This window comes from Oryctolagus cuniculus, chromosome 12, assembly GCF_051225735.1.
Source record: "Oryctolagus cuniculus isolate XC-2025 breed Fujian yellow rabbit chromosome 12, ASM5122573v1, whole genome shotgun sequence".
Lineage (NCBI taxonomy): Eukaryota > Metazoa > Chordata > Mammalia > Lagomorpha > Leporidae > Oryctolagus > Oryctolagus cuniculus.
The window spans coordinates 44,779,315-44,805,630 of record NC_142878.1 but is presented as its reverse complement, the minus strand read 5'-3'; the positions used below and the strand labels follow the sequence as shown (position 1 = coordinate 44,805,630).

Sequence of the window (26,316 nt, the reverse complement as noted above, 5' to 3'; positions counted from 1 at the left end):
GACATTATATTACTTGATTAGGATTCCAGAAGTTTAGGCACAGAGTCCTCTTTGAAGGACAAGATTTATTTCTTTTTTAAAGATTAATTTTATTTACTTGAAAGGCAGAGTGACAGGGAGAAAAGGGGGAAGAGAGAGAAAGAGATCTTCCATTCTGTGATTCACTTCCCAAAGGGTGACAACAGCCAGGATTGAGTCAGGCCAAAGCCAGGAGCCCAGAACTCCATCCAAGTCACCCACGTGAGTGGCAGGGATGCAGATATTTGGGCCATCTTCCATTGCTTTCCCAGGTTCATTAGCAGCGAGCTGGATAGGAAGCAGAGCAGCCAGGACTTGAACCCAGTAAGGGATGCTAGCGTTACAATCAGCAACTTAACTGATTGTGCCATAACACGAGCCCCAGGACAAGATTTATTATTCAGCCTATACTTTTTCTTAGTTCATGCTGCCTGAACATTAAACTATTAAGTTAAGATGAAATTTTTTTAAATTGAGACATTAACTTGGATTCAATAGGTTTCCCTATAAAATAGATCTTTTATGATTCAGAATTTGGCTACATTTGATTTTTTAATGAATTATTCTTTTATTTGTTATTATTCATTTTGAAAGGCAAATCTTTAAAAAAAAAATAAATAAACAAAGGGGACAGTGCTGTGGAGCAGTGGGTTAACGCCCTGGCCTAAAGTGCTGACTTCCCATATGGGTGCCAGTTTGGGACCCAGCTGCTCCACTTCCAATTCAGCTCTCTGCTGTGGCCTGGGAAAGCAGTAGAAGATGGCCCAAGTCCTTAGGCCCCTGCACCCGTGTGGGAGACCCAGAGGAAGCTCCTGGCTTTGGATCGGTGCAGCTCTGGCCATTGCAGCCATCTGGGGAGTGAACTATCAGATGGAAGACCTCTCTCTCTCTCTGCCTCTCCTCTCTGTGTAACTGCGACTTTCAAATAAACAAATAAATCTTAAAAAAAAAAAAAAATAAATACAATAAAATAAATAAAATAAAATGAACAGTAGGCAAGACTAAGACTAAGAACTCCAGTAAGGGCTATGGGCATCGCAAGCAGTGACTTAACCACTGCACCAAATGCGCACCCCCTCAGCTAGATCTAAAGTTAGCCTAAAAGGACACAAATGGTCTGAATTGTCTCTTTAGTATTTATTATTGTTGTATTTATAGCTCGCTACTACTTTCTACTCCTTTTTTCTAAAGCTTAATCATAGGTATTTCTTTCCCTCCTTTCTCATCTTCCTACCCAATTCAATTACTTACTACTTCTATCTCTACTTCAAATACTTTTAGAAACTAGTTTGGCGATATGAATTGTTAATGTAGTATCTTCCAAATCGAATGCTATGAGTAGCTTCTATCTTTCTTCATGAGAGATAAATATTACAGATAGTTGCTTGAGCTTTGAGTCATTTTATATCCATTTTTATTGAAGTGATATGAATTCATATTTTTAATATAATCTAGTTTCTTAAAAGGGTTTGCTTTCTAATGGAAAATATATTTATAGTTAATGTCAAGTGGAATTTGGCAGAGAGGTAAAGAAGAAGAAGGAGTGTATGGTTTTCTAATAGAAGACATCAGGAAGGAAGTAAATAGAGCTTCCAAACTGGTAAGTAAATTATTTTTCTTACTAAACTAAGTATCTAAGAATTATCAATAATGAGGAAGTCTTTTTCATCAGTTTCTGTAACAGAAATATGTTCTAATGCATATTTTTGTCAAATGTGATTAATGTTAGTAGAATATTTTATATTTTTGCAAATGAATGAGAGCTACACTGACCCTGGATAATACATGTAACTTCACTTCCTTGTTGTATTCCAACCTATCCATCATTTCACCCATTCTAATGATCATAGCTCCACTCTTTAATTCTAAAGCATTCCAGTTTTTACTTCTTCCTTTAAAAAAAAAAAAAAGCTTTATTTGTTTGAAAAGCAAAGTTACAAACAGAGAGGGAAAGATCTTCCATCAGCTGGTTCACTCCCCAAATGGCCACAATGGCTAGGGTTGGGCTAAGCAGAAGTCAGGAGCCTGGAATTGTGTCTGAGTATCCCACATAGGTGGCAGGGGCCCAAGTAGTTGGGCTGCTGTTGCTTTCCCGGGTGCATTACCAAGGAGCTGATTGGGAAGTGGAATAGCCTGGACTCAAAGCAGAGCTCATGTGGAATGCCAGTATTGCAGGCAGTGGCTTAACTGTGCCACAATACTAGCTAGCTCTTGTGTGTGTCTTAAATCTTTTGTTTTCTCTTTTAAGGACAGACAGCAGTGTCCTTGAAAGAGTGATATTATCCTAAGATCTTTAACTTGATTATGGCTGCAAAGATCTTATTTCCCATTCAATTCATAGGTACTGGGAGTTAGGACTTGAATGTAGCTTTCTGGGGACCAGAATTCAGTACTCTATAAGTATCTTATACTTACTCACTTTGTTATGGTACAGTAGTCTTGGCCAGTTTTTTACAGACTGGTTTATAATATTGTTTTCCTGTTACTGTTTTCTATCCTTTGTGCTTTCTGTTGAGATTTCAGTATGGCTTGCATGTATAACCATTATGTTTTTAAAATCTTTCAGTTTAAAATATTTTCACAAGTAGGAAGAAAAAGAATCCTAGTGTTTTCCAATTGTTTCTGGGTAGAACATTTTTTTTTCAGGAAATTTCTGTCATCACAGTTATTAAATGATGAAAATAATTTTTAGACACTCCCCATGAGGAATATCCATTTTTAATCTTGGTCTTATTATAATACTTAAATTTTGTGTGCCTGTTCCCTGTTTTCATAATTTCCTCTAGAAATGCTGTGTTTGCAAGAAAACTGGTGCTTCAATTGGATGCGTTGCACCTCGATGTAAAAGGAGTTATCATTTCCCATGTGGACTTCAGGGAGAGTGTATTTTCCAGTTTACCGGAAATTTTGCGTGAGTTATTTAACTATTAAATATGAAAGATGTAGAAAATGGATATTCCAATGATATAATTTCCTTGTAAAGTTTGCACATATACAATATATAATGATACATAAAATATCCTATTCCCCATTCCCAGCTTTAATGGGGTCTTTTCTAAAAGCCTACCAAGTCTTTGAGACTAGCCATATCTAGAATAGGCTTAATGATGAGTGTTCACTTTCAGCTTTCAGCTGTAAGATATAACACAGAAAATTGGTCATATTTTTCTCCTTACGTAGTTCTGGATTTTCATGCCACTCTTTTTGGTGTTACTTGTCCATTTTCCTTTCATAGTACTATATGCAGTTCTGAGTAAATGAAAGGCATATACATTTTTTTTTGCCCAAGAAATAAATATTATACCCCAGGATGTCCCTGAAAATATCGCTTTCTGAATACGATGTTAAACATCAGGATTTTATAAAATTTGACATTTTGTATCATGCATGTTTTATTTTTTTTAGTCTTTGGGTTCTTAAACTATTTATTGGATTGTCACAATGTAAGAAACTGCAGTTTATAAAATGCAAATAGAAATAAAGTGGACTAGAAATAGGTTATTATTATATGTAGTTTATTGTTGGGATTATAGTGCTTTTTAAGTATAAATTCCTTATTCCTTTAATTTTATTCAATGTTGAATAAAAAGTATATACTTAGTTGTTGAAGGTATGTATACTTTGTTGCTAATAGTGTTACATAGAATTCTTTTTTTTTTTTTTTTAATTTTTTATTTTAACTTAATTTTTCTTGACAGGCAGAGCGGACAGTGAGAGACAGAGAGAAAGGTCTTTCTTTTTCCATTGGTTCACCCCCCAGTGGCCGCTAAGGTCAGCGCACCGCGCTGATCCGAAGGCAGGAGCCAGGTGCTTCTCTTGGTCTCCCATGGGGTGCAGGGCCCAAGCACTTGAGCCATCCTCCACTGCACTCCCTGGCCACAGCAGAGAGCTGGCCTGGAAGAGGGGCAACCGGGACAGAATCCGGCGCCCCGACCGGGACTAGAACCCGGGGTGCCGGCGCCGCAGGCGGAGGATTACCTATTGAGCCACGGCGCCGGCCCATAGAATTCTTAACTTGATCTTAAATTCTATATGAGATAAGTCTTACCTCCTCCAAAGGTTTATATTTTGAAGATCCATTGCCCCTTGATCATCCATTGTGACACTGACTTATAGTGCCAAGACTCTATTTGTCCATTTGTCTATTGAAGGTTAATTATGAGACAGATAAAAATGAATTTTTCTCTTATATACATGAATTATAGTGCTAACCTAGTTAAGCTTTGCGATTCATTAGATATTATTCTTAAATTACATTTTTAGGTCATTTTGCTGGAAGCATCGACCTGTTCAAATAATTACATCTAACAATTATAGAGACTCTTTACCATGTACCATTTGTTTGGAATTTATTGAGCCTGTTCCAACTTACAGCATATTACGAAGTCCTTGCTGTAAGAATGCTTGGTTTCATAGAGACTGTTTACAGGTAAGATGTGTTTTGTAATCTTTGTTTGATTGATAAAGAAATTTGTCACTTGCTGATTAGAATTTTAAATTAGGAAGAATTGTTATGTGTATGTTAGCTCTTAAAAACTGTTAATCTTACAAACAGCTTTAAAGCATCCAGTTAAAAGCATATTTTACATATAAAATTCACTAATCTAGTGTGCAATTAAAATTTTAACAGGTAAGATTCAACCTTTAAATGTATATTTATACTTATAAAATTTTATTGTTTTTACCTAAAAGCTTTGTTTGTATTTCACAATGAGTAACAAGCAGATTTTAATCCCAAAATTCTGCTTACATATTTCAGTTGCAGAAACCAGGATGCGTAAAGTGATAGTAGTAACTTTAAAAGCAGGCTAAGATAGTCAAATGTTGAGAAGTCATTTTTTTTCTCCTATCATAAAGACTGTCGTAACTTCTTGACTGGGAGCTGATTACTGACAATGAAATTAAAAGTACTCATTCTTTGGGAGTCACTTTGTATATCAAAATTGTTGACTGATTTTCAAGTAAATTGAATGTAAAATACAACATTAAACATAATTTATTGTTCTTTGATGTGGAAAATTTTTGTTTTTTTGAAAGACATTTTATTTATTTGACAGACTGAATTAGAGAGAGAAAGGGGAGAAGATAAGAGTTCTTTTAGGGACCAGCACTGTGGTGTAGCAAGTCTTCAGTCTCTATTTCTTCCTCTCTCTCTTCTCTCTGTGACTCTGCCTTTCAAATAAATAAAGATGTCTTTTTTTTTTTTTTTTTTTTTTTAAAAAGAGCAAATGTCCATCTGCTGATTAACTCCCCAAACAGCCACAATGGCCAGAACTGGGCCAGGCTGAAGCCAGGAGCCAGGAGTTTCATTCTGTCTCCCACATGGGTGCAGGGACCCAAGGATTTGGGCCACATTCCACTGCTTTCCCAGGCACATTAACAGGGAGCTGGATCAGAAGTGTAGCAGTGAGGACTCAAACCCAGTGCCCGTATGGGATGCTGGCATTGCAGGTGAAGGCTTAACCTGTTAACGCCATGACATTGGCCCCTTGAATACTTTTAAAACATCCAAATTATTATTAATTTCAAATATGTAATAAATATTTGTGAAAATGCCAGGTGATAGATGTAATAGAATGCTAATAACATAAATTTACTCTAGATTAATACTGTTTTATTATTTTTGAAAATGTTTATTTGGGAGGCAGAGAATGGAGACAGAGAGCTCCTATGTGCTGCTTCATTCTCCAAATACCCCCAGCATTGGCCAGGGTTGGGCCAAGACCAGTGCTTGGAGGTGGGACCTCAATCCAGGTTTTCCACATGGATGGCATGGACCCAATTGCTTGAACCACCACTGCTGCCTCCAAGGGTCCATTTTAGTTGGAAGCTGGAGTCAGAAGCCAGAGCAAGGAAATAAATCTGGCACTTAGATGTGAGACCAGGGGCATCCTAACCAATGTCTTAACTGCTAGGCCAAATGTTTACCTCAATACTGTTAAAGTTAGAAGATATAATGCCGGCGCTGCGGCTCACTAGGCTAATCCTCCGCCTTGCAGCGCCGGCTCACCAGGTTTTAGTCCCGGTCGGGGCGCCGGATTCTGTCCCGGTTGCCCCTCTTCCAGGCCAGCTCTCTGCTGTGGCCAGGGAGTGCAGTGGAGGATGGCCCAAGTGCTTGGGTCCTGCACCCAATGGGAGACCAGGAGAAGCACCTGGCTCCTGTCATCAGATCAGCGCGGTGCGCCGGCCGCAGCGCGCCGGCTGCGGCGGCCATTGGAGGGTGAACCAACGGCAAAAGGAAGACCTTTCTCTCTGTCTTTCTCTCTCACTGTCCACTCTGCCTGTCAAAAAAAAAAAAAAAAGATATAAATTCTCTTATATTTTAATGAAGTCAGTAGCAGGGTCAACAGAGTAAGTGTTGGGGAACAGTGGGTTAATGCACTGCTTGGGATATCTGCATCCCATGTCAAAGTACTGATTCAAGTCCTGGCTGCTCTGCTTCCAATCTAGTTTCCTACTTAGGTACCTGGAGGCAGCAGATGATGGCCCAAGTACTTGGGGTCCTACCATCTATGTGGAAGACCCAGATGGGGTAATTGACTCCTGTCTTGGATCTGGTTCAGGCCCAGCTTTTGCAGTCAGTGAGGTGTGAGCCAACTGATGGTAGATATCTCTCTTTCTATGTCTGTCCTCCCTCTCTCCATCACTCTGCCTTTCAAATAAATAATCAAATATTTAGTAAGAAAATATTAATAGTAGTCCAAGTAATAAAAGTTAATTAATTTCTTGGGTTTTTTTGGTATGGTTCTTGTACTATACTTAGGATTATTCAGTTAAAAGTGGCAGAGTGAAGCCTATTTTGTTGAGGAAATCCTGGAAATTTCATTAATTCTTGAAAAGAACTGTTTATAAAAGGATCCCATAGAGTGTGGCTTAAAAACATCATCATGTAATTGCTGCCAAATGTTTCATCTTGTTAATTTTATAATATATTATTTTTCAAGACAAATAAGATTTGTCTCATTTATGTATTAAAAATGAAGCAGAAGGGCCGGCGCCACGGCTCACTTGGCTAATCCTCTGCCTGTGGCACCGGCACACCGGGTTCTAGTCCTGGTTGGGGCGCCGGATTCTGTCCCAGTTGCTCCTCTTCCAGTCCAGCTCTCTGCTGTGGCCTGGGAGTGCAGTGGAGGATAGCCCAAGTGCTTGGGCCCTGCACCTGCATGGGAGACCAGGAGGAAGCACCTGGCTCCTGGCTTCGGATTGCCGCAGCGCGCCAGCTGTATCGCGCCAGCTGTAGTGGCCATTTGGGGGGTGAACCAACGGAAAAGGAAGACCTTTCTCTCTGTCTCTCTCTCTCACTGTCCACTCTGCCTGTCAAAAAAAAAAAAAAAAAATGAAGCAGAAGACTCTCAAACTTGACCTAGTATTCATAGGGCTTTTTCGGAACACTCTGAAATTACTAAATTTTTAATTCTAAAAGAAATGGCATTATTAACACAATGAGTATTTTTATGCCAATATAATTTAAAATCACGTGGATACCTGTCTGTGAAATAAAAATCAGTAGGCAATTGTTACTTGATTAGAGCACATGGAGATAGGGCTGGTTCTTAAATCACTTTTCTAAAGGACCTTTTATGGCTTTCCACTTTTATACCAGAGCCTTAACTGAAATAGTATTTGGAATCTACTCAGTCTAGATAACTGTATATGGTTAAACAGATGTCATTACTTGTTACCACAAGTGCTATATTTTGAGATTTTGTTGAGTAGAGACTAGCGATAAGAACTTGATAAGAACTTTCCACTCTGCATGTCAGAATTATCAGTATTTATGTTCAGTTTTAACTCATCATTGTTCTAGTCTTATTAGTATGTTCATGTGTCCTATGTCATTTTCCCCCTCCATATCAGGTACTTCTTGTATCACATCTTTTATTTAATAAGGTCTTGGTATCTGCCTGTGCTTGCTCAGAGATTTCCGTAACTTGTTGCTTTCCTCCTATATGGTGTGTGTGTGTGTGTAAAAGGGCAAACACATGCACTTCTTACTAGTTGTCTGAACCTGGAATCATCTTTATTTACTTCCTTCTTCACCATTACACAAATCATACTCCAGCTATATAAGGGCTACTTTATAAGTATCTTTTTTGTGCATCCTCTTTTATTGGAATCCTACTCCTGTTGCTTTAACTTCATATACTTTTAACATTTGTTTATTTATTTAGTGATTCACTTGAGAGATAGAAACAGACACATGGAAACACAGAGCTCTTATCTACTGGTTCACTTCCATTCATTTCCCAAGTACCCACAATATCTGAGGCTGGGCTAGTCTGGGGCCAGAAGTAGGAGTTTATAAATGAAATCCATGTCTCCCACCAGAGTGTCAGGAGCGCACCTACTTGACCCATTACCTGCTACCTCCATGGGTCTGCGTTGACAGGAAGCAGGAATTGAACCCAGGCATTCCACTGCTGTCTTATCTTGTGTCCCAATTGCTAGGCCAAATACCCACCCTCAGATACTTTTTTATGGAAAGCTGTTAATTGATTTTTCTTCTGGGTGCCTTATTCCCTATTGATTTATTGATCACACTACTGATTTACATGTCTATACTCCTTACTCAGTTCAATTTGGCTAGAATGTAATCCCAAATATATTATTTGTTGCAGTTTTCTAATCAGATGTTCTCTCTGTTGCCACTGAGACTTTGACATGTGCTATTCTCTATCCTTAGAACATCTTTTCTTTTGCTTGTCCTTTATTTCTTTTTCCAGACTTAATTTTGGCCTTACTGTCCTTGTGGCATTTTTGTGATTATAGACTATTTGCTTCTTTCTCGTTCTTTTATGTATATACTTAAAAAAAAAAAAAAGATTTATTTATTTATTTGAGAGGCAAAGTTATAGACAGAGGGAGAGACAGAAAGTCTCTCCATCTGCTGGTTCACTCCCTAAATTGTTGCAATGGCTGGAACTGTGCCATGCCAAATCCAGGAGCCCAGAACTTCTTCCAGGTCTCCCACATGCTTGCAGGAGCCCAAGCATGTGGACCATATTCCACTGCTTTCCCAGGCATATTAGCATGGAGCTGTATCGGAAGTAGAGCAGGCAGGACTTAGACCAGCGTCCACAAAGCTCGCCCCTTAAGATTTCTTTTTTATTTGTTTGGAAAAAAAATGAATCGTTTTATGAATTTACATGTCATCTTTGTGCAGGGGCCATGCTAAACTTCCCTGTATCATTCTAATTTTAGAATATATATTGCTGCCAAGCTGAACGCCAGTTCTATGTCTGTATGCCTACTCACTAGAATTCCTTGAAGTTGGAATTAGATCATTTTATGTTTTTACTTTCTTTTTTAAAGATTTTATTTATTTATTGGAAAGTCAGAGTTACACAGAGAGAGAAGGAAAGGCAGAGAGAGAGAGAGATCTTCCATCCGCTGGTTCACTCCCCAGTTGGCTGCAACAGCCGGGAGCTGTGTCGATCTGAAGCCAGGAGCCTGGAACCTCTTCCAGGTCTCCCACAGGTGTGCAGGGGCCCTAGACTTGGGCCATCTTCCACTGCTTTCCCAGGCCACAGCACAGAGCTGGATCGGAAGTAGAGCAGCTGGGACTTGAACCAGCACCCATATGGGATGCCGCCACTGGAGGCAGCAGCTTTACCCACTACACCACAGCGCCAGCCCCTATGTTTTTACTTTTGGTACATAACACAATATTTGGCATTTATAAGTAGACTTTAAGTATTAGTTAAATGAATGTGTGCTACTAATTTTAACTGAGGACTGGCTCTTTCTAATACTCTTGTAATTTCCTTTTCCTTCTGAGTACCCTCTGTCTGTGGCTTCTGTGTTTGTAATTTGGGTGGCATTGAGAATAGGTGTTAAGGTTCTCTTTTGTGGAAAGGAAACTAATTTTACAGATTGAGTTAAAAATAGAACCAGGGATGATTTACTTCTAACAACATCTTTTTTAGAAGAAATAACCCAAAATTTTCTGGTTTTTTTTTTTTTTTTCTCACAATATAGAGGGCAACATGATATTTAGAGATAGAAATAACATTATGTATCAAAGGTTGAGAATCTTTGGGTGACAGATGTAAAGCTAAGCATAGTAACTTACTCATTAGCTCACTTTTCACATTTTAACCCTGGAAAAAAAAGATCAGATTTTAACAGTGGGGAGACATAGTTTGTAAGGACAAAGTTTGAGAAAATGTTTGCAGAGATAATGTTTGCATATTCTATTAAGTGAAAAATAGCACATGTTCTGTTTGTCATATAATTTATAACCTGATAAGAAACTTAACAGTAGATTTTCTGTTTTCCACTGTAGGCTCAAGCAATAAATGCAGGAGTGTTTTTCTTTAGGTGTACAATATGCAATAATAGTGACATCTTTCAAAAAGAGATGTTGAGAATGGGAATTCATATTCCTGAAAAGTGAGTAATATTTAGCCTTTTGACAAGAAAAAGAAAAGGTATTTTAAATACATGATGTATTTGCTTATAAATCATCTTCTGTGTCTGACTGAGTGATCATGGACAGATAGCCATTTCCAGTGATGAAATAAAGGCCTTCTTTCCTTTCCCAGATGACAGCAAGGAAGGACTCTTGAAGATCAGGAACTGTGATGTTGTAAATGTCTCATTAGTTGATTTGTAGCCTCTTAATAAAAGTACCTTGGCTGTTTCCAGATTTGATTGACTTATACATAGGTTTCAAAATGGTGTGTGCAAATTTAGCTAAGGGAATCAGGATATGGTTTAGTGTGAATGAAAATAATTTTCTTAATGCTTAAAGATGAGGAGTCTAGAAATGATAGTAAATTTGAAATTAAAAATTGGAAGTAAAATATTAGGGAAAATGTCATAGCAGTTTTTGCTTAGGTTTTTATTAAGCATTTAAAATTCACTGTGAGACTAACTGTAGAATAAAATGACACTATAACAGTTTTATATTTTAAAGAGCATTTTTTTTTAATTTATTTATTTGAAAGGCAGAGGTACAGTAAGGGAGAGACAGAAGCAGAGAGAGAGAGACATAGAGATCTTCCATCCACTGGTTCACTTCCCAAATGGCCACATCCACCCCTCTACTCTTGTTTATAGAGATGCCTCTTGGGAATTAGAAGAAAATGCTTATCAAGAGCTTCTGCAGCACTACGAGCATTGTGATGTCCGAAGATGTCGTTGCAAAGAAGGGCGAGACTATAATGCACCTGACAGGTATTACTGGTTTCTTATTTAAACCTCCAACTGAAAAAGTTGGTTTTCTAGTTTAATGAAATATACTTTTGCTCTGATGATATTTGAAGTTTTAACTTATGATGTATTTATTAAATTTATGTTTATATACATTTACAGAAAATTTTTTTGTAGTTCAAATATCTGTAACTGGTTTTCTGGAGTAATTTCATAAAGCTCTATTTTCTAGAGCTGCTGTATTCTGTATGGTCACCACCAGCCTTATGTCACTATTCAGCACTTGAACTGTGGCTATTTCAAATTGAGGTGATATGTAAAAATACAATGGACACCAAAGACTTAGTTCACCTGTACTGTCATAACAAAATATCTATTACAGCTTGGCTTAAAAACAGAAATTGGTGTTCTCAGAATTTTGTATACTAGCAGTCTAAGATCAGGGAGATGGCATTTTTGGTTTTATGTGAAGTCTTTGTCCATGGCTTGCAAGATGGCTGCCATCGAGCTATGTCCTTGCATAGTTGTACCTGTTTTCTGCATAATAATCTTGCATGTGTGTGTAATACCGTAAGTCATAGTGGCTTAGGGTCCACTCAGATGACCTGATTGTAATTACCTTCTTAAATAGCCTTACCTCCAAGTATAGTTACATTCTTAGGACTTGAGTATATAAATTTTGGGAAGACACAGTTCAGCCCGTAAACACAATAGTTTTTTTTTTTTTTTTAACTTTTATTTAGTAAATATAAATTTCCAAAGTACAGTTTATGCATTACAATGGCTTTCCTCCCCCCATAACTTCCCTCCCACTCGCACCCCTCCCATCTCCTGCTCCCTCTCCCATTCCATTCATTTCAAGATTCATTTTCAATTATCTTTATATACAGAAGATCGATTCAGTATATATTAAGTAAAGATTTCATCAGTTTACACCCACACAGAAACACAAAGTGTAAAATACTGTTTCAGTACTAGTTATAGCATTACTTCACATTGGACAACACATTAAGGACAGATCTCACATGATGAGTAAGTACACAGTGACTCCTGTTGTTGACTTAACAATTTGACACTCTTGTTTATGGCATCAGTAATCTCCCTAGGCTCTAGTCATGAGTTGCCAAGGCTATGGAAGCCTTTTGAGTTCGCTGACTTCGATCTTATTCTGACAGGGTCGTAGTCAAAGTGGAAGTTCTCTCCTCCCTTCAGAGAAAGGTACCTCCTTCATTGATGGCCCCGTTCTCTCCACTGGGATCTCACTCGTAGAGATCTTTCGTTTAGGTCTTCTTCTTTTTTTTTTTTTTTTTCCCCAGAGTGTCTTGGTTTTCCATGCCTAAAATACTCTCAAAGGCTCTTCAGCCAGATCCGAATGCCTTAAGGGCTGATTCTGAGGCCAGAGTGCTGTTTAGGACATCCGCCATTCTATGAGTCTGCTGTGTGTGTATCCTGCTTCCCATGTTGGATCATTCTCTCCCTTTTTTATTCTATCAGTTAGTATTAGCAGACACTAGTCTTGTTTGTGTAATCCCTTTGACTCTTAGACCTATCAGTGTGATCAATTGTGAACAGAAATTGATCACTGGGACTAGTGAGATGGCACTGGTATATAAGAGTGGGAATAAGAGAGGGAGGAGATGTACAATTTGGGACATGCTCAACACAATAGTTTTTTATTGATTACTTGTTGAATAAAAGGGTAGTATTTTGTAAGCAAAATGTATTCAAATTCTTTTACTTATTTTTATATTTTTACCTACTATAAATTTTTGAATTTTTATATGGTTTGCTTCAAATTTCTACTAGACAGCCCTGTTTTACCAGTTAGTTGGGTTAATCCAGAATTGTTTCTTTTGGACCATTCCAAAAAGTGTTAGCATTTGAAATTTACTGATTATTCTTTTGTAACATCAATAGATGTCTGCTGTACTCTTCAACAATTACTTTATGCATTTCAGGTATACTCAACTGTATGGGGTGCTAAGAAGCATTTATCTTCATTTAGGAGTAAGATAAAGAATTAACAAGTCCAGTTTTGTCAATTTATATAGGAAAGCTCATTGAATTATTATTCCTGTTACATAATCTTCCTTGATTCATTAGAGAACAGGATATTGGAGCTTTGTTTCTCATGGAAAGTGATTTGCCTGGGTCAGCTACTTATTTGTGAAGATTTTGCTAAGCATCTGGGCAGCTTTGGAATGCTCTTTCTAAGCAGGTCTTATTCCTGATTCCCTACCCTGGGCTAGGAGTTACCTTGATTTGGCTTATTATGATGTAGTGTTTTTTAAGATTTATTTATTTGAAAAGCAAAGCTACAGAGAAAGAGAGACAAAGTGAGATCTTCCCATCCACTGTCTCATTCCCCAAATGGCCACAATGGCCAGGTCCAGGCCAAGCCGAAGACAGGAGCCCGGAACTCCATCTGGGTCTTCCATTTGGGTGGCAGGGGCCTGAGCACTTGGGTGACCAGCTGCTGCTTTCCCAAGCCATTGGCAAGGAGCTGCATGGGAAAGGCAGTAGCCGGGACTTTGAACTGCTGTTTATATGGGATGCTGGCATCACAGGCTGCGGCTTAACCTTCTCTGTGCCACAATGTCAGCTCCATGCATTATTTAGATTTAATACTGTTAAACCAAAATCTTTCAAGGGCAGAGATCTTGTTCAGGTATCAGTTATCATGTGTTCTTGCCCATGTTAAGTTGACTTAGTGGCCTTGTCTATTCATTTTTTTTTTTTTTTTTTGGACAGGCAGAGTGGACAGTGAGAGAGAGAGACAGAGAGAGAAAGGTCTTCCTTTTGCATTGGTTCACCCTCCAATGGCCGCCGCTGCAGCCGGCGCACCGCGCTGATCCGATGGCAGGAGCCAGGAGCCAGGTGCTTTTCCTGGTCTCCCATGGGGTGCAGGGCCCAAGCACCTGGGCCATCCTCCACTGCACTCCCTGGCCATAGCAGAGAGCTGGCCTGGAAGAGGGGCAACCGGGACAGAATCCGGCGCCCCAACCGGGACTAGAACCCGGTGTGCCGGCGCTGCAAGGTGGAGGATTAGCCTATTGAGCCACGGCGCCGGCCTTGTCTATTCATTTTTTTTTTTTTTAATTTTTTTAATTAATTAATTTTTACAGGCAGAGTGGACAGAGAGAGAGAGAGACAGAGAGAAAGGTCTTCCTTTGCCGTTGGTTCACCCTCCAATGGCCGCCACCGCACTGATCCGAAGGCAGGAGCCAGGTGCTTCTCCTGGTCTCCCATGGGGTGCAGGGCCCAAGCACTTGGGCCATCCTCCACTGCACTCCCTGGCCACAGCAGAGAGCTGGCCTGGAAGAGGGGCAACTGGGACAGAATCCAGCGCCCCGACCGGGACTAGAACCCGGTGTGCCGGCGCCGCAAGGCGGAGGATTAGCCTAGTGAGCCACGACGCCGGCTTGTCTATTCATTTTTAAATACTAATATGACTAATACTTCCCTCAAGGATTGTGCTGCAGTGTAGGTGAGATCATTTGTATATAGGCTTTTAAGAAGCAAAACATTCTTTTTTTCCATTAATATTGATATTTTAAAAATTCAATTTAGGCTGTTTCTATAAACTACATATGTACTTCTTTAATACCATTGGTCACACAATCAGTAACTGCAAAAACTACCATGTTATTCCCATACCGCTTTTTTTTTTTTTTTTTTTTTTGACAGGCAGAGTGGATAGTGAGAGAGAGAGACAGAGAGAATGGTCTTCCTTTTGCCATTGGTTCACCCTCCAATGGCCGCCACGGCTGGCGCGCTGCAGCCGGCACACTGCGCTGATCCGAAGGCAGGAGCCAGGTGCTTCTCCTGGTCTCCCATGGGGTGCAGGGCCCAAGCACTTGGGCCATCCTTCACTGCACTCCCGGGCCACAGCAGAGAGCCGGCCTGGAAGAGGGGCAACCAGGAAAGAATCCGGCGCCCCGACCAGGACTAGAACCCGGTGTGCCGGCGCCACTAGGTGGAGGATTAGCCTATTGAGCCATGGCGCTGGCCCCCATACTGCTTTTTATAATTGCTGTAATTTTTTGCCCTTTCTTCTGGGACATTAGCTATCTGCTGAAAGGCAAAATAGTGTAGTTGTTAGCCAGGTAAACTATATTGGAAACCTCACTTGAAACTTGATTAGAATCAGCTTGATTGGGCAAATTATTTACTCATCTGTGCTTTGGTTTCATCTTCTTTAAAGTATAGATAACAAGGGTTTCTTTGAACTTTTTCATGTGAAGACTGAGAACTGGGCCTGATGCTTAGTATGGACTCAGGTTAGCTGTCACCATCCTCATCATCAGTGGGCAGAACCATCTGGGGAAGAAGCGGAGATACATATATAACACCGACACACCCATACCCACACACAGAAGGATGATATTCCCAGATCTGTGAGTGGGGATAGGGTATCCAGATACCCATCATAACACCCAAATTTCAGTGTACTCAGGGAACAATACCCATTTCTGTACAAAACAGTTATGCTCATACCCATACAGGAAGGGAAGGCCACAATTGTACCCATACAGAAAATAGCAATGTGGACTGGAACATGTAGAACTCAACGGAGAGGCCTGCAGAGAGATCGGATAGATGAGAGAGAAGGTGAAGTTGGGCTAGGTAGGAAGGCTGGACCCTGTTGTGCTGCACAGTACGTGAGGTGTCCAAGCAAGATTATTTCAGGAAATATTGCTTACTTTGAAATTTGACTGAATGCTTCTGCTTCCACGTCAGACAGACACACTGATATAACAGTTTACCTGTGAGCATGTCATCTCTAAATATAAGGGAAGATTTTTTTTCTCTCCTAACTCACATTCTTTCTGATGTTTATATTTCTTTTTGTGTTGATATTTAGTTAGTTTAGGTTAGGGGATATATTTAGAGGAAGTAGTTACAAACATAAATGAAATATTGAAGACTTTGGAAAAATTGCAGAATCAAAATAGGTAATGTGTCTTCCCTCCTGTGGTAGTGCTTGGTGGTTAAAACTAGATTTAGGGAATACCAAAACATAAACTTCTTCCTTTCTTTGTATCCTTAGCAAGTGGGAAATAAAGCGCTGTCAGTGTTGTGGTTCTAGTGGAACACATTTAGCCTGTTCCTCACTACGATCATGGGAACAAAATTGGGAGTGTTTGGAATGTAGAAGTATTATCTACAATTCAGGTAATATTTTGTAATTTTGTACAAAGCTGTTTATACTCAAATACCTGTTTTAAAGTTTATATCTGTATTTCTACTATGCTAATGCTGGAATTCAAATTTGCAGGTTTCCAAAAAGCCAAAAAACATGCATTACCCAACTCTAACAGTGCAGCAATTACTGATTGTTTGTTGGAGGAATCATCACCTAAATTACCCAGACAGTCACCTGGAGCCCAAAGTAAAGATCTACTGAGGTGTGTATTTTGATTTTGGAGAAAAATACAAAATCTATTTGGAAATGCTGCTTGGAATATTGGCTGGTCTTAAAATAACCTAAAAGTGCTTTTGAAACTGCAGGGTCCAGCATTTGATCATGAAATTAATGCATCCAGCATTAAGTAAACAAAGTGGAATGTAGATTATCAGATACCAATGCACATAGGAAGAATATATCTAAAATTTATTTAGTTTATTGTAAACTGAGTCATGATATAAAATTTTTTTTCTTGTAGATCATTTTCAAGATAGTTTGAAAAACTATTCTGGAAAATGTGTTTGATTATAGAGTAAGATAGGATTTAAAATATTAATTGTACCATGTCACTTTGTTAAAAGTAAGGAGCCCTATTTAATATAAAGATGGCTTGTTTCTTAATGTTGTAATCACTGCTTAATATGTTTACTGTCATTTACAAGTCTAAATGTCAGCCCTTTAGAAAGTTCAAAGCATACTTTGTAAGAATTATCGCATTAATTTTATTAATTTCACAAGACAGATAACTTTTGATATCACACAAGCAGTTCACCAAGACTAGAATTACATCTTCATATTGTGTTAGATATTTGTTCAGGTGTATGATTTTTTTTAAGTTTATGCAGCTTTGTAAAAAGAGCCTTGATTTCACCAAATAGGAAAAAGTAGGAAAGTACCATCATTATTTAAACATGATGAAATACTTTGTGATTAAAAATAATTCCAAGTTTAAACACCTAGAAGATGGAAAAGAGATTTTGAAAATACTTGATAAAACTCAAATTTATAGATAGGCATACAATTAATACTCATCAAAAAGTGAGGAATTGCTGTTTTAAAATGCTACTTGTAGAATCAGCATTGTGGCACAACAGGTTAATCCACAGCCTGCAATGCCAGCATCCCATATGGGAATGCAAGCTCAAGTCCTGCTACTCTGCTTCTGATCCAGCTTCCTGCTAATGTGCTGGGAAAGCAGTGGAAGATGACCCAAGTGTCTGGCCTCCTGCTACCCATGTGTAAGATCCAGATGGGGTTTCTGGCTCCTAGCTTCAGCCTGCACAGTCCTGGCTTTTTGTGGACATTTGGGGAATGGAAAATGTCTGCCCCCTCTCTCTATTTCACATAAAGAAAGACTTAAATCCTTAAAATAACAATAAGATGCTACCTGTGGTAGAACAACTGAAATGTATGTTTATTGTAATTTTTTGTTATACTTTTTGTACTAAAAAAGATACATTATTTTTACTTTTTTTTCCCCTTCATTTTATATGAAGGACAGACAGACAGGCATCCAGACACAGAGATCTTCCATCCACTGGTTCACTCCCCAAATGCCTGCAGCAGCTCGGTTGTACCAGGCCAAAACTGGGAGCCAAGAACTCAGTCTGGGTCTGCCACATGGGTGGTAGTGAGTAAAATACTTGAGCCATGATGTGCTGCCTCTCAGGGTGCACATTAGGAGGACGCTGGATATAATGCAGAGTAACCTGGAGTTGAACCCTCCAATATGGGATGCATGTGTCCTGAGTAGCAATTTAAACTGCTGCACCAAACACCTGCCCCTCCAAATTATTTTAAATTATTTATTTATTTATGTATTTGACAGGCAGAGTTAGACTGAGAGAGACAGAGAAAGGTCTTCCTTTTTCCATTGGTTCACCCCCCAAGTAGCCGCTACGGCCGGCGTGTTGCAGCCAGTGCACTGCACCAATCTGAAGCCAGGAGTCAGGTGCTTCCTCCTGGTCCCATGTGGGTGCAGGGCCCAAGCACCTGGGCCATCTTCCACTGCACTCCTGGGCCACAGCAGAGAGCTGGACTGGAAGAGGAGCAACCGGGACAGAATCCGGCGCCCTGACCGGGACTAGAACCTGGGGTGCCGGTGCCGCAGGCGGAGGTTTAGCCTAGTGTGCCGCGGCGCCAGCCAGCCCCAAATTATTTTAAAATATTTGTAATATTTGGGATTGCAAAGATGTTGTACTAAGGCAGCGTGACTCCTTGCTTCTACTTGAATAAACAGTTGTGTTCTAAAAGAGTAGCATCGGCATTACCACTGACCCTTGTAGGAGCAAGGGATCTAACCTACTGTAAGAAAGGGGTAATTTTGGGTTTTCTTCACCTTGGATATGAAAAACCAAAAAGCAGAACTCGGACCATAATGGAGCATTGTCATGTCTTGGGTGTCCTGTCTTGGGATGAGACAAATTTTGAAATATAAAGGTGAATCATTCACTCTGAATACATTAATTCCAGTTATACATGGAGAAACTCAGGTTAAAAACAGAGTTTCCGATTCTGTAGATAAACTGTGGTGCTCAGTAATTTGCACTCTTTTTTTTTTTAAAGATGTTTATTTATTTGCTTATTTGAAGGCCAGAGTGACAGGGAGAGAGCGTTCTTCCATTGCTGATTCATTCTCATAAATGACTGCAACAGCCAGGGCTGGTTTAAGCCAAAGCTAGGAGCTCTGAACTCCATCCAGGCTTCCCACATGGATCTCAGAAGCCCCATCACTTGGGTCATGTACAGCCTTCCCAAATACATTAGCCAGAAGCTAAATGAGAAAAGGCTTAACCTGCTGTACCACACCACTAGCCCTGAGTAATCTGCATTTTTAACAAATTGCCAGGTAATGTTGCTGTTGCTAGTCTAGGACCACACTTTGAAAACTATTAGTGTAGACTAAAATATACTATTTGGATTCCACTTATAATATTAGCTTTGCTATATATTACAGGTTTATGATTAAAAATACATGTGTAGTCTATCAAGATCAGAAGTTACATTTATCAGCATCTTTTTAAGTGATTTGAGTTTGGTAGAAGATGGGGGTGAAGAATCAAGAATTTAAAACTAAGGTTGTTAAATAACTGTGTTTGGCTTCAGTTGTAGCCATTGTTCTGCTTTTGAGTGAGAGTTAGGGGAGAAGGACCTCTTAATCTTTTTCTCTTTTTTATTGGGTGTTGTAACTACTGTTTTACATTATGTCTTTTTTTAAAGTACTTAACATCTATGTTTAAATTCATGTTTTACAGGCAAGGCAGCAAGTTTAGAAGAGAGATTTCAACCATACTGATAGAGTTAGGCTTCCAAATTAAGAAAAAAACTAAAAGGTTATGTATCAACAAAGCCAGTATCTGGAATAGTGCCTTAGATGGATTCAGAAATCAAAACTTTAATCCTTTATATACAATCGAAGTTGTATATGTTAATGAAGATGATCCTTTTGGAAGAGAACATCCTGGGTCAAAGCAAGAATTTCTAAGTCTCTTAATGCAGCATCTTGAGAACTCATCATTGTTTGAAGGGTCCTTGTCAAAGAACTTGTCTCTAAATTCTCAAGGTAATTATTATTGTATATACTGAATATATCATGTATAGACAAACAAATAGATACCTGGTTGGAATTAATTTTTGACCCTATGATTTAAATAAACAATTTGTCTCATTATTAAGATGCTGATAGAATTACAGAATAGGGGAATTCAGGGTGATTTTTCAAAAAGTAAATTTCTTAGTGAAACTTTTTTTTACTTGAGAATATCTATACTTCATAGTAATATCCTCTTTAAAATGACTTCATAATTAATTTTTAACGTTATATTATATGCATTCCTTTTTTTAAAGATATATTTATTTACTTATTTGAGTGATACAGTTACAGACAGTGAGAGGGAGAGACAGAGGGAAAGGTCCTCCATCTGCTAGTTCACTTCCCAAATGGCCACAATGACTGGTGCTACACCGATCCGAGCCAGGAGCCAGGAGCTTCCTCCCAGTCTCCCATGTGGATGCAGGGGCCCAAGGACTTGGGCCATCTTCTGCTGCCTTCCCAGGCCATAGCAGAGAGCTGGACTGGAAGAGGAGCAGCTGAAACTAGAACCAGCGCCCATATGGGATGCTGGTGCCAAAAGCAGAGGATTAACCTGCTGTGCCACAGCGCTGGCCCCTATTCATTCCTTTTTTTAAAAAAAAAAAAAAATTTATTTATTTGAAAGGCAGAGTTACAGAAAGGGAGACACAGTGGTAGAGAGAGAAATCTTAAATTCACTGGTATACTCTCTAAGTGGGTGCAACAGCCAGGGCTGGGCCAGGCCGAAACCAGGATCATTTGGATCTCACACGTGAGTTCAGGGGCCCAAGCATTTGGGCCATCTTCCACTGTTTTCCCAGGTGCATTGGCAGGGAGCTAGATTAAAAGTACAGCAGGTAGAACTCGGATCAGTGCACATAAGGGAACTGGCATCGAAGGTGCCTGTGCCACAGCACTGACCCCATTATATTTGCTCTTTTTTTTTTGACAGGCAGAGTAGACGGTGAGAGAGAGAGACAAAGATCTTCCTTTTGCCATTGGTTCATCCTCCAATGGCCGCCGTGGCCAGCGTGCTGCGGCCTGCACACCGGGCTGATCTGATGGCAGGAGCCAGGTACTTCTCCTGGTCTCCCATGGGGTGCAGGGCCCAAGCACTTGGGCCATCCTCCACTGCACTCCCTGGCCACAGCAGAGAGCTGGCCTGGAAGAGGGGCAACCGGGACAGAATCCGGCGCCCCAACCGGGACTAGAACCCGGTGTGCCGGCGCCGCAAGGCAAAGGATTAGCCTAGTGAGCCGCCGCGCCGGCCTATATTTGCTCTTATTTCATTTGAATGGAGTGACCAAATGGGATGGATGACTATTGGTGAGGCGAATGTGATAACCACTACTTTACAGAAACCACAGGTGGATGACTATTTGAACTTCTCTTGTTCATATATTTGAAATTTGCAGTTGGCATATTTCTTTACAACGTAGGATTTTTAAAGAAATAGTTTTGTCTTGGCCAGTGCCGCAGCTCAATAGGCTAATCCTCCGCCTCTGGCGCCGGCTCTCCGGGTTCTAGTTCCTGTCGGGACGCCAGATTCTGTCCCGGTTGCCCCTCTTCTAGTCCAGCTCTCTGCTGTGGCCGGGGAGTGCAGTGGAGGATGGCCCAAGTGCTTGGGCCCTGCACCCACATGGGAGACCAGGAGAAGCACCTGGCTCCTGGCTTCGGATCAGTGTGGTGCACCGGCCACAGCGGCCATTGGAGGGTGAACCAACAGTAAAGGAAGACTTTTCTATCTTGTCTCTCCTTTTCTCACTGTCCACTCTGCCTGTCAAAAAAAAAAAAAAAAAAAAAAAAAGAAAGAAATAGTTTTGTCTCATATGTAATAGATTCTTAAGTGTATTTCTGTTTTCATGAACTTTTTTACACAGCTTTGTATATGAACACTTCTCTGTTATCATAGAGAAATTAATAGGATAAAAACAAGTATCTCAAAATAATAATTCTAGCATTTTTTCAGGAGCTTATATAACATTTTTGCTACAAGAGGTATTTTGAAAGAATAAGAAGTTTTATTTTTTCGCATTTGAATTTCCTTTCATATTTTCCCTAGCACTTTCTGACTACCTGAAGCATCATTTTTACTGTATACTTGTAGTACATAGTTTAATTCTAAACTTCCTTAAAAATGAAAACCTTCGAATAATCAGCAACGGTAACTCACGGCAGCTTTGGTGCAGTGAGGAGTGCATGAATTTAAGTCAGGAAATCTTAATTTTAAGTTGTGTACATCTAAAACATTACATCCTTAGTTTGCTCACCCTCTCTCTATCTTGTTTTCTTCATCTATAAATATGACTGATCATTGTTACTGAAGAGGTTTTATTATAAGTTCATGTATTATAAATATTGCTTACTAATAAATTGCTTTGATAGAAAAAAAAGCATTTATATATCTTTCTGACACATAAAGGTTACTAAAATATCTTAAAAGTATTTAAATAAAAAAAGTATTTAAATCTTTAAGGGAATGGTAAGAGAAAACCAGTGTTGGGGAGTAAGTTTGTGCATTTTTAGAAGGTAATACTGATAATGTACATATTCTTTGACCACTAATCTCATATGTAAGATTCTATGCTAACCAAATAATAAAATACGTTCATAAGATATGTAAATAGATATAACACTGTGTCTCATATAGTTGAAAGTGTCACTCAACCAGGATGGTTTGCACAAACTTCTAAGTTGTTTTTTTTTGTTTGTTTGTTTGTTTTGTTTTTTTTTTGCCGGGCAGAGTTAGACAGTAAGAGAGAGAGACAGAGAGAGAGTTATAGACAGTGAGAGAGAGACAGAGAGAAAGGTCTTCCTTCTGTTGGTTCACTCCCCTAATGGCCACTACTGCCGGCGCTGTGCCAATCCAATGCCAGGAGCTGGGTACCTCCTCCTGGTCTCCCATGCAGGTGCAGCGACCCAAGCATTTGGGCCATCCTCTGCTGCCCTCCTGGGCCACAGCAGAGAGCTGGACTGGAAGAGAAGCAACTGGGACTAGTACCCAGCACCCCAACTGGGACTAGAACCCAGGGTGCCGGCGCCGCAGGTGGAGGATTTAAGTGAGCCAAGGCGCTGGCCCTAAGTTGGTCTTAATGCTTTAATTAACTGTAGATTTAAGTAATTTGACTAGTATAAGAAAAATTTTGGAATATAGTAAGTGGAACAAATCCAGAAGTCAAACTACTTATATTTATATATATACATAGACAGAAATACACCGAAGGTTATTAATGGTTAATGTGTAGACTATACTTTCAGGAATCATTTCTATAGCTTGCTATAATGGTTATTATGGTGGTTTTAAGTTTTTTTAAATTTCAAAATAAACCATCTCTTCACTGTTCTTTTTTTTTCTTATATTTATTTACTTATTTATTTGAAAGGCAGAACAACAGAGAAAGAGAGAGACAGAGAAAGATTTTATATCTACTTGTTCCCCCAAATGGGTGCAACAGCCAGGTCTAGCCCAGGCTAAAGCCAGGACCAGAAACTCCGTCCTGGTCTTATACGTGGCTGGCAAAGTCCCAAGTACTTGGGACTTTTAGGCACATTAGCAGGAAGTTGGAATGGAAGTGGACCATCTGAGAGTCAAACTGGCATTATAGTATGGGATGCCAGCTTTGTAGGCACTGGCATAACCCTCTGTGCCACATTGACAGCCCCAAGATTTTGTCATTTTTTGTAATAGGTTATTACCTTGTATTTTTTTTTTTTTTAGACTTTTATTCATTTGAAAGAGTTACAGTGAGAGGTAGAGACAGAGAGAGAGAGGTCTTCCATCCACTAGCTCACTCACCCAAGTGGCTACAGTGGCTGGAGCTAAGCCAGTCTGAATCCAGGAGCCAGGAGCTTCTCTGGATCTCCTACATAAATGTTGGGGCCCAAGGACTTGGGCCATTCTCAACTGCCCTCCCAGGTGCATCATCAGGGAGTATCATCAGAGCGCTGGATCGGAAGTGGAGCAGGAGGGACTCAAACTGGTGTCCACATGGGACACCGGTGCCGTAGGCCAAGGCTTTAACCCGCTGTGCCACAGCACTAGCCCCATTACCTTGTATTTTAAAAATACATTTTTGGGGGGCTGGCGCCATGTTGCAGTAGGTTAATCCTCCACCTGAGGTGCCAGCATCCCATATGGGCACCCGTTCTAGTCCTGGCTGCTCCTCTTCCAGTTTAGCTCTCTGCTGTGGTCTGGGAAAGCAGTAGAAGATGGCCCAAGTCCTTGGGCCCCTGCACCGGCGTGGGAGATCGGGAGGAGCTTCCTGGCTCCTGGCTTTGGATTGGCGCTGCTCCGGCTGTTGCGGCCATCTGGGGAGTAAATCAACAGATGGAAGACCTTTCTCTTTGTCTCTCCCTTTCACTGTCTGTAATTCTACCTCTCAAATAAATAAATACAATATTTAAAAAAATACATTTTTGTATACTTTAGATGAAGTCTGTGTTTATACATTGTCATTTCTAATAATTACTATTTTGTTTGTCTATTGCTTAGATCTTTTTAATTATGTATACTTTAAAATGATTATAATAGTGAAGTGTATTTTATGTATTTTCATCTGTGTTTACAGCTGTGAAAGAGAATCTTTACTATGAAGCTGGCAAAATGCTTGCCATATCTTTGGTTCATGGTGGTCCTTCACCTGGTTTCTTTTCTAAAACCTTGTTCAATTGCCTTGTTTATGGACCAGAAAATACCCAACCAATTTTAGACGATGTTTCAGACTTTGATGTGGCCCAAATTATAATCAGGGTAAGACATGTATCTGTTTATTAAAATGTAGATTCCATTCTAGATATATTTAAATATAAATAACTGTAATAAAACTATACTCTCTGTGGAGTAGTTGGGGTGTCAACTTATAATATTTCTGTTTACCAAGCAGAGTTCAGAACCACTTAAGAGGCAGATGTAAAAAAGTCACAGTGCCAGTTTTAATGCTGATTAAATCAATTGGATGAGGTCACTTAGTTCTTTGATCTCAAGGTCTTGCTAACACCACTCAGAACTAGATGGATTTATTCACCCTGCCAGAGACAGTATGAAGGATGCTCCTTATCACACGCTAGATATCTCATGAAAGTATACTTCCCTGCAGGCAAGCAGATATCCAAGAAGGAAAGACTTGGCTCTGCAGTCAGAATACTCACTCTCCTCCTATGGGGAGAAGTGAGTGAATGATAGTTAGAGGAAGACCAGTCTGAAATGGAAACAAGTAGAGGACCTCAATGCTCTCACCTAAAAATAGTTACCACTTATTGAGCACTTACTGGGCCCTGTGTTACAGAAGTCACATGTATAAATATAAGTATACTTGTGTCCATGTTACTGATTCAGAAACTGAAACAATGGAAGCCATTTAACTCTTCCATCTTATTTTCCCTCTGGTTTAAGCATATTCTATCCATTATCTCAGTTAATAAATAGTACAGTTTAATGATTAAATGCATAGGCTCTGATGTATGCATGGTAGTTAGAATACCAACTCTTATAAATATTATAAGCTGTGTGACCTTGGGCATGTTCATTTAACTTGTTAAGCCTCTATTTGTTTCTAAAGGTTTAATTATTTATTTGAAAAGCAGAGAGAGAAAGAGATTAATCTTCCTTCTGCTGGGTTACTCCCTAGATGGCTACAACAGCAGGGCTGGCCAGGCCTACACCCAGAGCCAGGAACTCCGTCTAGGCGTTCCACTTGGCCCATCTTCTGCTGCTTTCCCAGTCGCATTAGCTGGGAGCTAGATCAGAAGTGGAGCAGCCAGGACACAAACTGCTGCCTGTATCAGATGCTGGCTTAATTTGCTATGCCGCAATGCTGGCCTGCCATGCATTTCTTAACTTCTCACAAACCTTAGTTTCTAAACCACAAAGTAAGCACTTTGGAAGTGTAAGGGTGTGTGTGTGTGTGTGTGTGTGTGTGTGTGTAAGATTTATTTATTTATTTGAAAAGTAGAATTAGAGAGGAACAGAGGCAGAGGAATAGAGAGAGGAGTCTTCCATCCACTGGTTCACTCCCCAAATGGCCACAATGGCCAGAACTGGGCCAGACCAAAGCCAGGAGCTTCTTCTGGGTCTCCTATTTGGATATAGGAGCCAAAGGACTTAGGCCATCTTTGGCTGATTTCCAAGGCGCATTAGCAGGGAACTGGATCAGAGTGGAGCAGCTGGGAATGGAATGGGAATTCCAAAATGGAATGCCAGCACTGCAGGTGGCAGCTTAACCCACTATACCACAGCATGATGATCCCTAGTTTTTTCTTTTATTATATTTGAACAATTCTATTTATTTGGCCCAAGGCTGCTCATACTAAAATCATGTTTTAAATTAACTCTTTAACTTGTCAATTTATACTTTGTCCTCTTTACAAAAAAAAAAAAAAAAAAAAG

General features: G+C 39.8%; 1 protein-coding gene and 1 non-coding gene across 3 annotated transcripts in view; one reads left to right on the top strand and one right to left on the bottom strand.

Annotated features, from left to right (window-relative positions):
* Window positions 1-26,316, top strand: part of G2E3 (G2/M-phase specific E3 ubiquitin protein ligase) — a 70,367-nt gene that overhangs the window by 32,588 nt on the left and 11,463 nt on the right. For both annotated transcript variants that reach the window (XM_002718119.6, XM_008269463.5), the window contains 9 exons: window positions 1,517-1,618; window positions 2,805-2,929; window positions 4,282-4,447; window positions 10,304-10,410; window positions 11,080-11,196; window positions 16,223-16,347; window positions 16,451-16,580; window positions 19,615-19,922; window positions 24,500-24,681. In XM_002718119.6, the coding sequence (XP_002718165.2) occupies window positions 1,517-1,618; window positions 2,805-2,929; window positions 4,282-4,447; window positions 10,304-10,410; window positions 11,080-11,196; window positions 16,223-16,347; window positions 16,451-16,580; window positions 19,615-19,922; window positions 24,500-24,681 (1,362 nt within the window). The remainder of the gene's footprint in view (window positions 1-1,516; window positions 1,619-2,804; window positions 2,930-4,281; window positions 4,448-10,303; window positions 10,411-11,079; window positions 11,197-16,222; window positions 16,348-16,450; window positions 16,581-19,614; window positions 19,923-24,499; window positions 24,682-26,316) is intronic.
* On the bottom strand, window positions 9,137-9,246 carry LOC127483878 (U6 spliceosomal RNA). The gene has a single exon (XR_007910671.1). It is a non-coding gene; the product is annotated as a U6 spliceosomal RNA (small nuclear RNA).